General features: G+C 55.5%; 3 protein-coding genes across 3 annotated transcripts; all 3 read right to left on the reverse strand.

Moving 5' to 3' along the window:
- Positions 1 to 1,358: 1,358 nt before the first annotated feature.
- Positions 1,359 to 3,743, reverse strand: CkaCkLH20_10855 (RNA recognition domain-containing protein; the record flags this gene model as incomplete). The annotated part of the gene is made up of 1 exon (XM_038893569.1): positions 1,359 to 3,743. One exon carries the CDS (start codon positions 3,741 to 3,743, stop codon positions 1,359 to 1,361), a length of 2,385 nt encoding a protein of 794 aa, XP_038741118.1.
- Positions 3,744 to 11,180: 7,437 nt separating this feature from the next.
- Positions 11,181 to 12,989, reverse strand: CkaCkLH20_10856 (putative asparaginyl-tRNA synthetase; the record flags this gene model as incomplete). Its single annotated transcript, XM_038893570.1, has 2 exons — positions 11,181 to 11,307; positions 11,368 to 12,989. The coding sequence occupies 2 exons, from the start codon at positions 12,987 to 12,989 to the stop codon at positions 11,181 to 11,183; spliced, it is 1,749 nt and encodes a 582-aa protein (XP_038741119.1).
- Positions 12,990 to 14,563: 1,574 nt separating this feature from the next.
- On the reverse strand, positions 14,564 to 15,998 carry CkaCkLH20_10857 (arginase; the record flags this gene model as incomplete). The annotated part of the gene is made up of 5 exons (XM_038893571.1): positions 14,564 to 15,171; positions 15,245 to 15,571; positions 15,638 to 15,760; positions 15,810 to 15,813; positions 15,870 to 15,998. The coding sequence occupies 5 exons, from the start codon at positions 15,996 to 15,998 to the stop codon at positions 14,564 to 14,566; spliced, it is 1,191 nt and encodes a 396-aa protein (XP_038741120.1).
- Positions 15,999 to 16,256: the final 258 nt, after the last annotated feature.

Raw genomic sequence — 16,256 nt, forward strand, 5'->3', positions numbered from 1 at the left:
TGCGTTCAAATAAATTCATCATCGTACTTTACTTCTCTCATTAGCCCCCGTGATGTTCATCCGTTCTACGCGGTTGTTGCTTATATCCCCTTACCTGATAGCAAGCAGAGTTGCTGACTATTTACTTGCTTCTTCAAGGTTGCACTTATGAAGATCACGTAAACGTGTACCGAGCAGTGGACACATCCAGACTGGCTCGAAAGAAACATTCACAGGGCGATGCGATGCTAGCCTTATTCGCCTGCCAACAACACCAACCAGACTCCTATTAAACCTGCCCCCGGACTCACTCACCCTCATGACGCCACCAACGAGTGAAGTCCTTGACAATAGGAGAACAACTCAGAAGGACTTCGCCACTTGAAATCCATTGTTCTTCTCGTTCGTCCATCATATAGTCTAGCATGATAACCAAGACGCACTTACTTGGACAAGTTATGGAGAGTAGTTACTCACAGTGAATCTGAATTATATCAATGCCAGGGGTCTCGAGAAGTCGTAGGGCAGATGTTCAAGTTACAAAGAGACGATAACCGGTTCGGTGGTTCGAGGTAATCAACCAACCCCAGCGTCGTGTTGTCCATCCAGTCGTCACCCCAATCCGTCCAACTCAGGGAGTGACTCTGAGTACTCGAGGGCTCTCGCTACTGCTCTGCTGGCGCGAGGTTCGTCTGGACAGGAACCATGAAACAGACCGAGCGGACGGCAATTCGGCAGGGCGCAGACGATGTTGGCAATAAGACGGCGTAGACGGTGTCACGATGAGATGGAAGTGTACACGATAGCCAGTGGCGAAGCCCATGCCAGTCACCGTACATATTTCACAACAAGGAACTGGCAACCAAGAAGTACAAACGGAGATCGCTTGCATTTGTCCAGGTATCCCTATACCTTTTCCTGAACTACGCTCTAATACATGTACATGCTGAGTTGTTGATGCTGACTTCACCAGCATAGCTTCCGCTTTCTAGATCCTCTCCCTTCCTTTGGGCCCACGACGGGACCCCCCTTCATTTTTCCATTCCACGTTGGCTACAGATCGTGACGGCCATGTTCCAGGCGTATCGTAATCTGATATCTGCTGCTATGTTCGACCACAATCATATTCATGAAAGGGGTGTGCCAAATTTTTGTGTGGTAGTCTCCTCCCCGTGCTGTGGGATCGGGAAAACAGCTCAAGACCACTGTGCCAAACCGGCCAAATTATAGATGAGAAGAACAAAAATGATGAAAATAGAACCAAGAATCAAGAAAGGAAGGAGAAGTGAGAAGACGTGAGATGCAATTACAACAATTAACCAATCTTTCCCCTATGTTCTCAAAGCAACGTGCCGGGGGGAGGCAAATCGTCCATATGCCTAGTTGGCGACCTCTTCCTCGACCCAGCCGTTCAAACCACCCTGAATGGCGAGACCGTAGCCGGCACCCATGCCGCCGAAGCTGGCCTGGTACTGGTGGCCACGGCGCTCTGGGCCCTCGTGTGAGGGCACACCGCCATTCTCGAAGCCAGGGTTCAGGGCAGGCAAGCTGACAGCACGGTTGTGCTGACCACGACCGTTGCCGGGAGCCAAGAGGCCGCCAATGGTGGTGGGCCCGGGGCCAGAAGCGCTCTGGGGGTAGCCATTCGAGATGCTGGCAGATTGTTGGTGGCCCGAAATGGGGCCTTGCGATTGCATATCAATAGACAGCTCGCTGGGCGAAGACTGGGCCGTGCCGAAAAGCGCTTGTTGCTGAACATGGTATTGCTGCTGCTGTTGATGCTGCTGGTGCTGCGCCTGGTGGGAGACCTGGTTCAGGTAGAGAGTCAAGGGGTTGTTGTTACCGTTGAACAGGGTCGCCGACTGCTGGGGGGTGTTGCCGTTCGTCGGGGAACCAGAGTTCTGCGAGCCCGTAGGCGGCGGGGAGGACACTCCATCGGTGCGAGGAGACTGAGCCTGCTGCTGAGACAGCTGACGAGGGGGGTTTCCGCAACGATCCTTGCCGAAGTTGACCTTGAACTTCTTGTACTCATCCTTGCTACGGACGGCCTCGATGGCCTTGATGGCGTTGGCAATGTTCGTGAAGTTGACAAACGCGCAGCTCTTCTCCCTCAAGGTGTTGACCAGCTCAATCTCGCCGTACTCGGAGAAATCCTGTCTCAAGCGCTCCTCGGTCCAGGTCTCGTCTAAGTTGCCGATGTACACGTTGCGGGATGCACCTCCACTGACGGCGAGAGCAATCGCGGGAGGCAGAGCCCCGGAGTGCTTGCCCCATCCGATCTTGAGTCTACGGTTGTGGATCATGAGGCCCTGAATGTTGCTGAGAGCATAGAAGGAAGCGGCCGCGGTGGGATCGATGAAGGTGACGAAGCAGATGTGCTTGTCGGGGATGTAACGGATGTGGTGAAGGAGACCGCCACGGACGACGTTGCAGATTTCCTCGATCGTCGTCTCGGGGTGGATGTTGCCCAGGTAAATGGTACGGTTTCCGAGGTTGTTGATACCACCAGCGGTTGTGGCGACGGCAGCCGCAGCCACAGACTGTTGGGCCAAGGCGCTGGAGATCAAATCGCGGTCTGCACCAGTGAGCATGTGCGCGTAGCCGGGCGCAATTCCAAGGTACTGAGCAGCGTTCTGCTGCTGAGTCTTCGAAACGTAGGCACAACGGTCCTTGCCGTAGTAAACGCGACGGGGAGCCTGCCACTTCGGCTCTTGGGGGAGCTGAGAAACCGCCTTGATCGCATTGGCGATGGACAGGAAGTGAATGAAGGCGATGCTCTTCTCGCGGACGATCTTGACCGTATCAATGGCGCCAAACTTGCCCAGGTCCTCACGCAGCTCCTCCTCGGTGATATCCTCCGGCAGGTTGCCCAAGTACACGTTACGGGAAGCGCCGGACTGCTGAACAGCCAAAGCCACCGAGGTGGGGACCTGGGAAGGCTTGCCCCAACCGACCTTGATGTCCTGGCCCTTGATGCAGAGCTTTTTCAAGATGGCATCAGAGTGGAAGTGGGTGGCAGAGCTGGCGTCCAGGAAGGAGATGAAGGCGCAGTTCTTGTCGGGCAGCAGACGGACGGACTCGATTTGACCACTTCGGACGTGTCCCAGAATCTCCTCAGCCGACGTGTCAGGGGGAATGTTGCCAAGGTAGACGGTACGGCTGGTGCCGGTGACCATGCCAGGACCCATGGAGACGGGCGAGCTGGGCTGCATGGGAATCTGCATGTTGCTGAAGCCGCCGCTGGTCGGGGACTGAGGCTGGAAGAACTGGGGCGCGCCATAGGTGGAAGGAGAGACCATGGCCTGGTACTGCTGAGGAGACATGCTCTGCTGGACAGGGCTCATGGGACCATTCTGCTGTTGCTGCTGAGCCTGCTGCTGGGCCTGCTGGAAGCTCTGGAGGTTCTGGAACTGAGGGCTAGCAAAGGCGGCGGGGGTTCCGGGTTGGAAAGGGCTTCCGAGAAGAAGCTGAGAGGGCAGCAGAGGCGTGAACTGCATGTCGAAGGCAGTGCCAGGGGTGGCCATGTCAGCAGCGGACGGAGGGGCATGCTGATGCTGGTGCTGGTGCTGGCTCAAAGGCTGAGTGTTGATGGTGGGAATGTTACCGCGGCGAGGGTGCCTGTCGGCGAAGCCAGAAATGTTGGAAGTGAAAGCTCCGTGGGAAAAGCCCGTGTCGCTGTTAGAAGGCTTGGAGACGTGTCCGGGGAAGCGGTTGCCGGGAGCACTGGGGCCGCCCTGGCCGACCGGTCCTTGGATTTCCTGCATCCCGAGTAGATGCGGAGGGACAAGATTGTCCCGACCGACTTGAGATAGAACCGCCGTTTTGACAGATTCAACGTGCCCTGAGCAGGCACGAAAAGTCAAAGACTGGCGCGTTGGAATGCCAGAGAACTCGATGAGCACCGTAAGTTCGAGCCGTGATTGGTTATGTCTCGCAAGCTACGAACGGGCCGTTTTTTGTGAGGTCGGTGGCAAACAAAGCTTGGTGTCGAAATCGAAAAAAGCTGAATTATGCGGATCGAAGCAACGGGGCTCGAGGCAGAACGTGAAGCTCACGAGCGAAAAGACAGGTGCGTTGTCGCCGAGTGCTTGAGCGGCCAAGAAGCAAATGCGATGCCACGTTTTCCTTGCTAGGGGCAGGGCAGAGCAAATGTTGGGTGCAATGATTGCAATTCGCTGGCGAAGTCGTTTCTGAGCTACCGTCGGGTGAACGAGAGTCGAGAAGGCGATTCGGATCGAGTGGTATGAGTTGTTGGCTGACTCCTTGCAGACGGACCTGGCGGTGGTCAAAGAATTATAGACGAAGGTTATACGGGCAACGAGTGTGGAAGCCAAGGTAAAAGATTGGTCAAGATGGCAGAAGCGGTAACGATCGCATGAGCCAGTGAGGTCGGCAGCGGCGACTCGCGGATTGGCTGTAAAGAATAAAGAATAGAAGATGTAAGGATAAGGATGAGGGAGGGCGGGATAGGAGGAGAAGAGGGAGGAGGAAGACGGGGTAGTATAAGGTGGTGAGGTGAGGAGAGGAGATGAAGTTGAGAAGGGGGTGGGAGGGTGGAGAGAGAAGTAAGGTAAGGTAGGTAACAAGAAAGGAGCAGGGTAGTAGTCGTAGAAGGAGAGAAGAAAGAAGGAAGGGTAGGAAGACCCAGGAAGCGAGAGTGAGGAGCGAAAAAGAGAGAGAGGGCGCGGTTGAGAAAGAGGGCGCAAAAAAAAAGAGGTGAGCAAAAAAAGCAGAAGAGCGGAGAGAAGAGGAGCAAGTCCCAGGCAAGGTACGGAGCAATCGAGGTAAGGGTAAGGTGGTGAAGGTACCGGTGAATGTACCAGTGAAGGGTACAGGTAGGCCCAGGGGGACGGGGCGAAGAGTGCGGATGGAGGAGGTACAGTGAGGTGGGAGGACAGGAGAGTGGACGGGGGTTCGTGTAGGCGGTAGATTGCCCAAAAGGGTCGAAGTAGAATTGGCTGCGCTAAGTTTAATGAGCCCGGTCAGGGATTACGGCACGGAGCCCACAGCAAAGTCCACAGAAGCTAACGAACTAGAGCCCCGGGGGGATGGGGCAGCCAGTTGCAGCTCCGGCTCTGCCTTGTGTGGCCGTCGATGGCGAGTTGGTGTGGTGGTGGTAATGGTGGTGTTGTATGGTAGTGGTGGTGGTGGTGGTGGTGGTGGTGGTGATTCAATAGTAATATGATGTTGTATGTGAGGTAAAGGTATGTAGGTACCTCGAGATGACAGACAGTACCAGCCTGCCTTTCGGTCCACGGCGGACAACGAGTTTCTCCCAATACTCCAATCGGCAAGCACAATAGAAGATATCGACGACAAGGACAGTGACGAACGAGAGAAGAGAGAAGGAGAGTAGATACAGAAGAGAGAGAGAGGGAGGCAAAACAACCACAAACCCAAAAGAAAAGAGGGAGGAGAGAGTTCTACACTTATTCCTGGCCAAGGCCATTGATACCCGCGAGATGGATGAATGAGATGACGGGAGAGAGAGACAAGAAACCCTCCCTCCTCTCCGGATACCTTAATTGCCTTCAACCACGAATCGTCAGGTGTTGAAGTCCAATGTACGGCCGACAGTATTAAGGTACTCGACACTCAAAACTGCACGGCTCTTTCTTCTCTCTCTCTCTCTCTCTGTGTGTGTCTCTGTCTCTCCAGTGCTTGGCTCTACTTTCTCTTCCTCGTCTGCCCAGCGCAGCTCCTGGCCCATCCGTCCACCCATCACCACCCACCCTGACAGGTACCTGACACCCGCGGTCCGAGTCCGAGTTGGAAGGTATCTTGGCCTGACGGTAGGACAGTCGTTGGATCAAGTCAGGTAGATTGCCGGCCGTAGACCGGACCAACGCGTTGTCAGTCCGTGGCGTCGACGGTCGTCCATCCATCTACTACGTATGAAGTATGTATCTGGTCGGCTGCGCTCGTCCGCGATTCGCTCGTGTTGGTCATGTTCTCCTGCGTCCGTCGTCTTCTACCGTCCATTTCCATCCGTTGTCTGCCAGTTCCAACGGCCCCCGGGAACTCTGCATGAGATTGGCCCCTCGCGAGTATTTTGCGTTAGAAATTGCACGTCAAAGATACTTTCAACGGCGTGATGGCCCCTTCTGGGCGCTCTGCACGGTTACAGTTAGGGGGAAGGGGGAAAAGGGGGGGAAAGGGGGGTGAGTGCCCACACGGAGAGCCAATAGGACGAGTCATCTTAGGTCATGACAGTGAGCTGTGGGCAGACAGACAGTGGAGGACGAGGATGAGCTTGCTGTGCATGTCTACCTTACCTAGCACTCTGTACGAATAACTCGGTGCTAGCCAGGTCAAGGGAAGTGCGAGCGATGGTCAACGCCAACGGGCGACGGGCGACGGGAACATGGGACTAACTCTGTTCTGGCCGGAGGCTCATTTGTGCACTAAGTACCTGAGTACTGAGCAGGTCATGCTCACGCGCTGGAGCTGGGTGAGGTGGTCGTCGTTCGGAAGGTACGTACCGAAGACAGCATGTTCCTGGCATTCCAAGCCGATCTGCACAAATAATTAGAAGCATGGGCAAGGTACATCCGTGGGTGGCATAATTCCCCGACTGAACTGAAAGTGCCTACGAATATCTATCTGTACTTCTGAAGATCACACGAGAAGTTGTGGACTGACCTCGTTGCTCTGCTGTCGAAGGCGCAACATTCACACAACGTAACTGTACTGGACCACCTCAGAGAAAACACACTTCAGAGGCGTCGTCGTCGCGATTGGGTTCCATGCAAATGCAACGGAACATGCAGCAGCAGGAACGGCCCATGTCCATAGCGAGGTGCAGGATGCAGTATTCGTAGGCAGTACGCAGTGCGGTACGGATACGGATACCTTAGCCGATGAACCATCGCGAAACCTCTCTTTTCCCAGTCATCAATAATGCAGTCCTATCCTTAAGAAGTGTTTATCAGTTAGTCTAGTTCTCTACAAGAAGTCCCGACACAGGTACGGCCAGCCACCCGTCATTTCTCACAAGCCACAACCACGAGACATGAGCATCTACCGCCATGTTGGTATTTAAGCGTTACCGCGCCGCCGCTCAGAGAATAAGCCCAACGGTTTTAGCTCAAGGGGTTGCAAAGTGTGTTTACCTTAGCTACTCATCCTATAGTTGCTAACCGGGCTATCACTCAACCCATATACCTCTCCCGAATGACTCTGATCAGCGGAACTTTGAGGCTGGGCGTGTACGATAGACACGTAAAGCCCGGCGATTATTATCAGCGCCATGATTATCGTCTCCTTACCACAATCCTGCACTGCAGTTAAACCGACACTGTGCTGCGTACTGGTGGTCGTACCTGCAAAGACGCATGACCTCTGCTCATCTTCTCCTGAAAGCGAGAGCGGGAGAACCGCCATATCCACAAATCCAGCAACCAACCAACCAACCAAGCTCAGCCACCCCTCCCACTTATCCATCATTCTCATCTGTGGATGCTGATAGTCTTCCTAGGTTGACTGCCCACATGGTCGTTTTCTTGGGCCCCTGGCTTGGTCCCCTTTTTGGTCCCTTCCCCTGGGACCTCGACCAGAGCCTCGTCTCTTCTGATTAGTCGAATGGTCAAGTGCCACGCCACATCGACTTTTGGCCCCCGTTGACCATCGTGGACTGAGCTGACTGGCGGCTGCAGAGGTTCCGGTTAGTTGGCACATGTAGGGAATACTAGCCTTTAAGAACCCCGTCTCTGAGACAACTCTGCAGTGCACAACGACGTGGTCAATCTCGTGATGATATGGTTTACCGCTCATAGGCTGATGGGAACAACTTTTATGCTCAGCATCTGCACGGCCAACGTGCGGATATTGCATTGTCAGGTACGAGGTATGAATATGTTGTATTGGCACTGAGTTTCTGCATCCTCCATTAAACCCCCCTGCTCTTATTCCACCCTTGGCCTACCGTACTATACCCTACTAAATCCTTACCCCTGGCACGTGGCCCCTTCCAGCCATGTATCCCTACCTTACCCCTTGCCTCCCACCTGGCCGACAGGCATAGCCAGGGGAAGGCACGGCCTTTTCTGGCTTGGGCTGTCCCATTCTGAACACTCTCCCCGATCCATCCTCCAAGGGTTCCCATCAACTTCCTCCACCTACACTTGTACAAAGCGCCAGCCAGCCTGATGGAACACTGACAGCCGCCTTTGCCAGAACGCCTTTTTACCAATTCTCCACCGACAACGAACTGCAGGTCATACGCGTTCCAAGTACCTTGGAGCACACCGCGGCTTCTTGGGTATTCGGAAGCGTCTCTCTGCACTGCAAGACAAACTGTTTGAAGAAGCAACCACTGTCTTGACCAACTTCTAGGCGCCATGTCTCACGCCGCTACGATGCTTACTTTGCAGAGACAATCCGCCACTAAGGCACCTACGAATACGGAGCCCTCCAGACTCCAATATCGTTCCGTCGTCTGCTGATCTTTCCCATGTCATCAGCACTGATGAAGAATTGAAATTGCACCAACTGCACCTCAATCTTGCAGCCGCAGCCGTGGAATCTGGCCCGCTCATCGCTCTCTCGGTTCGCAGCTCGTCACATAACGGCCATCGACCCCACGCATTGGAATCAGAACGTCAACTTCGACCTGCCGCTTCTTCGCTACCATCCGGCTTACGCAGGCTCCATCTCCACACTACACTACGCAGTACACGGCATGTTTCGGGGACAAGACCGAGCCCATACACTGTAGGGTTGCACAATGCGAGGGCTGTTCGCCATCAGACTCGACACTACGGCCTCAAAGCAACCTAAGTCGCCGCAAACGCGAAGGCGTCCAGATCAGCAGCCGGCCTGTTCTTTTTCTGTAGCCTTCAGTCTGAAGTCTTCACATCTGCATGCCGTCGCTGCAGCCACATCGCAGCCTCCACTTCTGTCCAGCTATTCGGATGAAACGCTGCTGCAAGGAGCCTGGGTTCATCAAAAGAACCCCAGACTACCATGGGAGCTTTGGGATACGAGACTGCAGGTTAATATTTCGATACTCTCTACTGCGTAACGAGGCTGGCCCCGACTGCCGTGGCTTAGCTTTGGTCAGTGTGCTACTTGCCCATCACGCGAGCTGCAAACAGGTCCAGCCTGGACAGAACACAAGAGAGAAACAACAGGCCGAAGCCAAGTCTCGATTCACAACCCAAACTCGGCACGTTCTTGGCACCAAGCACGCCCTAAGCGACAGCCGAATGCTGCACCATCTTCTTTAGACGGAACGCACACGCGATCACTCCCTGACCTTTTGGAGTTTCTACTGAGCTCAAGAATACCTCAAGCGTTCTATATATGGCTTCGCGCGAACGTTGCTGCGAATTAGCTGCCAACCCGAGTCACTTGTTGATCGAGGACACCTGACACCTGTCAAACGTCTTCTTACTAAAAGTTCTGGCTGCCGTGCCTTACATAGCCGCGATAGCACCAATGCATGTGCTCAACCCGCGACGCAGGCGCAGGCGCACAATGGCAACGGTCACATCCCTTGACTGGAGATGAACCCGCAGCAGGTAGTACCCGCACTAGATCCGCCTTGCATCAAGTCATTCCTCGTCCAATTGTCTCTAACATCGGATCATCAACAGACCAGACATGTTTTCCTCTGTCGGGCCAAGTCCTTATTCCACTCACGTCCAGGCCGACCCACGCCATGCCGGTGCACAGCGCCCTCGAGTCAAGTAACGGAAGTCAATTGCTTCTTCGTTGCTCAACATGGAGAAGCCAGCTGTCAGCAGCCTTTGACGCCGCAACCTTCCGATATTTGGATTTTAAGCTTCATGGATAATCTCTTAATCACTACGAACGTGTCTCTTCGGTCGCCGGACAGCCCTTGCCATCCTCCGAAAGTCTTCTCCGGCGCTCCGAGTTGCGATGGACAAGCCCGGCAATATTTCCCCACTACCCGCTCAACTGAGTGCGCCATCATTTCAACCTGCCGTCTCATCGAATCGTACGGCTGGCTGGCTGCCGCTCGGTTCCTGCCCTTGGAGAGCCCCTTTACCAAGAGGTCAGATGCGTCCCCGCCATGGACTGGCCGATCGCCAGGTCGTCAGTGCACACGCGATCTGCCGTAACGATGGACGGCTGCGATGGCTCGCCGGTCCGAACACTACTTGTTGTCGGTGAGGTTCTCACCAGACAGTCGTCCAATAGCCACGAGTTGACAGACTCGGCTCGACACACCCTTGGAGACAAAAGACACCTGATTCCAACGAGACATAAACTCTGCCATTAACCGAAGGGTGGACAAGATGAACAAACATGTCAGTCTCGAGTCCCCCCCAATTGGTTCTCGTTACACTTTTTCGACAACAGGGCTTTTCCGCACAGACCGGGGCTGGAGACCGGCAGCCTCCTCGACTGGGCGGTATCAATCAAGCCTATCCCCCTCCCCTTCCCCCCCTTTCCAACAAAAAGGAGGGCACCAAGTTCTTCTAGAAAAGGTCTGATGTGGGCGCCTCAAACACAAGATCGGCCGAGCCAGGCGAGGGGGGGCAGAAGCAGGGAGCCGCGGTTTCTCTGACTCCCGAGCCTCACGGGGGCGCCTGGGGCCGGCCCCCTCCCCTCCTCCAGACCTGTTCGGAGCCGGACCCTGGCTTCTGGACCAGGAGGCATCGCCCGCGAACAGACGACCACCCCCGGCTCGCTGCATGACGGGATATGTGAGGACGAAGTCTCTTCTGCTGCTTCTGTCCTGCCATTCCAACCTCTCTCTGCTGAGGTAGAGCTTAACTCTGACATGACTACACTCAACAAGAAGCTTGGCAAATAACGTTGGAATCGACAGGCGTGGTTCCTTGTTGTAGAAGACGACGTGCCAACACAACCAATCGGCGACTTTGGAGCCGGACGTTGTCGTTTGGTGATGCCCGGACGTCAATGTCACCTACGCGGAAACGAACCGAGCAGAGAGTTTGGAACAAGAGGCAGGGCTTGACGTTTGTCCCTCATCATCCCCGCGCAAATCAATCTCACCTTCAACCCCCCCTGAGACTCCGGAAAGAGACACTTAGATTCCGTAACTCCTATCTAGGCCGACCCGTCTCCGATTGTCCTGTGGCAAAATGCCGTCAAACCGTTGCAAACCCCCTTTGAAAACTCGACATGTTGTTCGCTCATGCCTCGCCACAGCGCTTTTTGAGCATATCCGACTTTCTACAATATTCAACGCTTCCCGACGTTCTAATCCTCTAAGGCTTGCAGCGGCCCATGTAGCGGGGGTACAAGCATGTTGTGCGCACAGTGTGCTGGTTGGCCAACCAAGCCAGGAATCGCTCGAGACCGAGTCCGTAACCGCCGTGGGGAGAAGTACCGTACCTGGAGACGGCTTCGTTAGCATTGAATGGAAATATGTTGGGAACACGGGGAAATACTCACTTTCTCTGGTCAGTGTACCAGTAGTAGTCCTTGGCCGGAATGCCCTCCCTCTCGTAGGCGGCAAGGAGCTCTTCGTAGCCCTCCATTCTCATCGATCCACCAACGATCTCACCGACACCGGGCATCAGGCAGTCGACACTCTCGGTGACGCGGGGGTCCTGGGGGTCCTTCTTCATGTAGAAGGCCTTGATCTCGGTGGGGAAATGGGTGAGGAAGATGGGCTTGTTGATAATGTCGGTCATGCGGCGCTCAGCAGCCTCGGCGATGTCGTCGCCGAACTTGTGGAGCTCGCCGTCTTCGTTGAGGATGGGGGGATCTTGGGCGTTGAGCCAGTCGATGGCGTCGGTGTACTTCATGCGCATGAAGGGGCGGACGGGCTTCTTGAAGTCGGGGTTGAGCTCCTTGATGTAGGCGGCGATCTTCTCGTTGGCGAAGACCCTGTCGATGACGCGGCACATGACCTCCTCGAGATGCTCGAGCAGGTCGGGGAACTCGATGAAGTCCAGCTCGGCCTCCACGTGGGAGTACTCGGACAAATGTCTGCGGGTCAAGCTGCGCTCGGCACGGAACGACTTCTCGATGCAGTAGACGCTGCCCATACCGGCCAGACACGTCTCCAAGTATAATTGAGAGGACTGCGTGAGGTAGGCCTTCTCGTCGTAGTAGGGGACGGAGAAGAGCGTGGCGCCACCCTCGACCTGGGTCTGCACCAGTGCGGGAGGTGAGACTTTTGTCACATCAAGCTCCTCGTATGTGTGGGTGAAAGCCGACTCGACAGCGGCGCGGATCTTCATGATGGCGGAAGCGTTATCACCACGAAGCACCAAGTGGCGGTTGTCCAGCATCTGGGAATCCCACTGGTTCTGAAGCAGCGAGACCTTGTTGGTGATGGCGTCCTCGTCCGAGGGCGAGGAGCCGATGACCTCGTAGTAATCGACGTGCAGCTCGCGGTTGTCGGGAGCGTCATGGCCCTCGGGCACCTTTCTCATCTCTCCGTACACCCACAGAGCCGTACCCTGGGCGAAGGTGAGGGCATCGTATGTCTTTGTCAGGTTGCCGGCCTGCAGCACACACTGCAAGTGGGCCTTTCCGTCGTTGAGCGTGATGAAGGTGGCCTGCTTCTGCACACGCAGTCTGTGGATGCGGCCACCGATCTTGACGCGGGTGCCCTTCTTGTCGCCCTCGCTGAGCTCGACGTCCTTGTTGGAGATGACAATCTTCTTGGCGGCCGGGAGTGACTCATCCTCCTTGATGGTGATCTTCTTAGCAGCCTCCAGAGTGTCTTGGCGCTGCTTCTTGAGCTCCTCGTCCTTCTTCGCGCTCTCCGCCTGCTTGGCGAGCTTCTTCTTGTGTGCGTCGAGAGCCGACTGGGCCTTCTTCACGGCGCTCTTGGCGGGCGCCTTCCACTCCAGACGAGCCGCCTCGTCGTCGCCGGTCTTGGACGCGCGGGTCAGGAACTCGCGGCCCGGGGTGTCGTGGTTGGCGATGTAGGCCGCGGCGAGGGACTTGAAGGGGGAGGACTCGGTTCCCGCGGTCGCGGGCTCGTCGGAGCCGGCGTCGGTGTCGACGTAAACCTTGTCGCCGGTCTTGAGGCGCTCGGCCAGTTCTTGGACCGCAGCCATGTTTGCGTGTTGCAGTTCTCGTGCGCTGATGTGTGTGTGTGTGTGTGTGTGTGCACTCTAAGGGAGAGTTTGGTTGCGGTGGTGAGTGTCGAGAGAACACGGTGTTTGTTGATGCGACACAGCCCGAATTGTGAGTGTGTGGGAAATTTTTGGCGCGCTGGTTCGAGGATGGCGGGGTAGTAAAATCGGATTGAGTTGGTGGGAGGAAGGAGGGGGAGGGGGAATTGTAAGGAAGGGTGGGCGGCGGCGGCAGGGGCGGTGACCCGTTTGATGTACCTTCACTCTCGTGCTGTGTGAGTCACTTAAATGATAGCAACTGCAATGGACGGTTTTGACTGAATATTACACGGGCATTTTCTTTCCGATTCCAATTGAGACTTGCTTCATTTTATATATCCCTCTCGTGACACACACTTCTAACAGGTGAGTCACTTGAGGATTTCCAGGGGTTTGTAACAATTGGTGAGAGCCCCTGGGTGAAAGGCATTTTACGAGCTGTAGGACCCTGAGCTCGTCGACGCAACACTCGAATCCCAACTGAAGCAGCAAAACCCGAAGCAAGGGGCCCGGCGCGCCGGCGCGGTTCCAATTGAGCATTTCAATTGCTCAGAGATAAGAGCCACTTGGAATGGAGACGAGCAGAGCAAAACCTGGGAGAAGCTCGGGCCCAAGAGGGACCTACCTAGGTTGGCTCCGAAGATAGGAGCCCCGGCCGGTCTGCCGGCTACCTGACACCCCCTTGACTCGAATGTCAAGAGGTTGTGAATTGAAAGGCGGTGAACTACTGTCTTGCTAATGTCGTTGATGATCTTTTTGTACTTGATATTTACCGGAATGACCTGTATGGTGTTTCTGTACTCGTCGAAATTTCAGGTGAATCTCTTCGTCCTGGATGAAGGATTTCTGTTACTGTTAAGGCATACAGCGGAGTCATTGCCGGTTGCTGGTGAATCTGATGCGAACTTGAAAGGCAGGTTGACAACGACGGAAACGGTCACTCATGTCCTTTACAATAATGTTGCACTGGGGATGGCTTGCCACTGTGAGATGAATCCCTTGGTGTTCTATTGATGCAAGCATGTGAGCCGGGAAAGAGATGTCCTAGGGAAATGGCTCAAAAATCTGTCCACCGAGTGACGTTGTACTAGGAAGATGTTCAAATATCCGCCTTTTATATGATACGACGGGAGGAAACCACCATCCCGCCACGCGAGTATCGTCCTACGTTGTGAGACGTGCCGCAAGAATCAACTTCACCCCAAAGTCACAACCATCTCTCCTTTTGGTTCGCGCGCGTAACCAACGCCGGTTTTTTTCTATATAAAATTCATAGTATGCTCCCTGGAGATAGACCGTACTACGGTCCGATATAGGTGGATCGTTTCGACGCCCACAACTCGAAAAATCCAACCCAATGCGCCTTTGTCATCCAGTTCATAAACCTCAAGCCGGAGGTATTCTTCGTAGCGTCCGTCCCGTCTCCATGAACGCCGTGTCTCCTTCTCTCTAAGCAACCCCCATGTTCTCTTGATCAACGTCGTGAGAGAGACTCCCCTCGCCCGTCAACCACCAATCTACAACTCGTCCTTGGCCTCGGTCTCAGCCTCAACAGCAGCGGCAGCCTTACCCTCCTTTCCCATGCCCTCCAGCCCCTTCTTCACCATCGAGCTCAAGACCTCGTACACAACCTGCGCCGCCGCCAGCGCAGTCTCCTCGCCCGCATTCTGGTACGCAGGCGAGACCTCCACGACATCGGCGCCCACGAGGTTCAACCCCTCGATGCCCCTCAGGATGCGGATCAGCTCGCGCGTCGTCCAGCCGCCGGGCTCGGGGGTGCCCGTACCGGGCGCGAACGCCGGGTCGAGCACGTCGATGTCGATCGAGAGGTACACGGGGTCCTCGGTGCCGAGCGTCTTCATGATGGTCTTGACGATGCCGGCTGTGCCGATCTCGTCGATGTCGTCCGCCGCGATGCGCACCCAGTTCTGCGCCGTGTCGTCCTCGTGGTCGCCGAAGTCGTTGCCGGAGAGTCGCGTGCGCAGGCCCGCGTGGACCGAGGGCGCCGAGGAGACGTTGGAGAGGAGGCCCTCGTTGCCGGCCATCCAGAACATGGAGCCGTGGTTGAACTGAGTAGAGGTCCAGTAGGAGGGGTACTTCTCCGGGTGCCAAGTGTCGAGATGGGCTAAATGTCTCTCGTCAGCCCTGCCCTCGCAAGACTTACTCACTCACTGTCTCAGTAAAAGAATGAAACTCACCGTCAAAATGCAAAACCCTCAACGCTCCGTAGCTCTCCTTCAACGCCCTCAGCGCAGGCAGCGCCAGGCTGTGGTCTCCGCCGAGCGTGATCAGCTTCGGCTTGCTCAGCGACGACGAGACCGGCTTCCTCTGCCCAAGCTCCTTGAAGGCGGTCGACATCTGGTCGAGCGCGATGACGTTGTCCATGGGCGTGACGGGAATATCACCGCAGTCGATGATCTTGGCCCAGTTGGCGTACGGGTTGACGTTGGCGCGGGGGTTGAAGCCGCGGAACGATGTCTGTCTGCTGGAGGCCTGGCGGATGGCGCGGGGTCCGAAGCGGGCGCCTGCAGCCGGGTGTCATTCACGCAGTTCCGTGAGGACTGGGGGAAAGTGAGTGAGATGGGCCTTACCTGGTCTGTAGCTCACGGCCGTGTCGAAGGGGGCGCCGATGATGGCAATGTCGTAGAGCTCGGAGGGAGTGGTGAGGCACTTCGCGTGCTTGAGGTGGGCGAAGGTGCCGATGCCCGTGAATCCTGCTTCGGTGAGTTTGATGTTCTCATATTGAGACTGGTGATGACGAACCCCACTGCCGAACCGTCAGTCAATAGAGCCTATCTCATGATCACGGACGTTGAAACTCACCTCGAAACCCCATTTGGCTTCCAACTCATCCAACTCGGCCTTCGTCCACTCCTTATCGTCGCCGTGGTTGCCGCATGCGGAAGCCAGCAGAGCTGACGAGCAGCCCAGCAGCAGGGATGACAACTTCATGATGGATTATATCCCGCGAGGTTATTCTGGTGTGGTGCGTACTATCGACTCTCTGTCGTGTTGTCTTGCACGTAGGTCGAGATAAGAATAGTTGTAGAAAGAGAGGTTAAGAGTCATTGCCGAAAGCATCTGCATGATAACTTTAAAAGGCCGGCCAAATCGGCGTGGACCGGATCGGTCTGTTTCGACCGGCCCGGCCTCCTTCGGATACGCGCTTCCTTTGTCATGGCAATGACCGACATTCCAAACGTCTATCCC

The sequence above is a fragment of the Colletotrichum karsti genome (assembly GCF_011947395.1).
Source record: "Colletotrichum karsti strain CkLH20 chromosome Unknown Scaffold43, whole genome shotgun sequence".
NCBI classification, from domain to species: Eukaryota; Fungi; Ascomycota; class Sordariomycetes; order Glomerellales; family Glomerellaceae; genus Colletotrichum; species Colletotrichum karsti.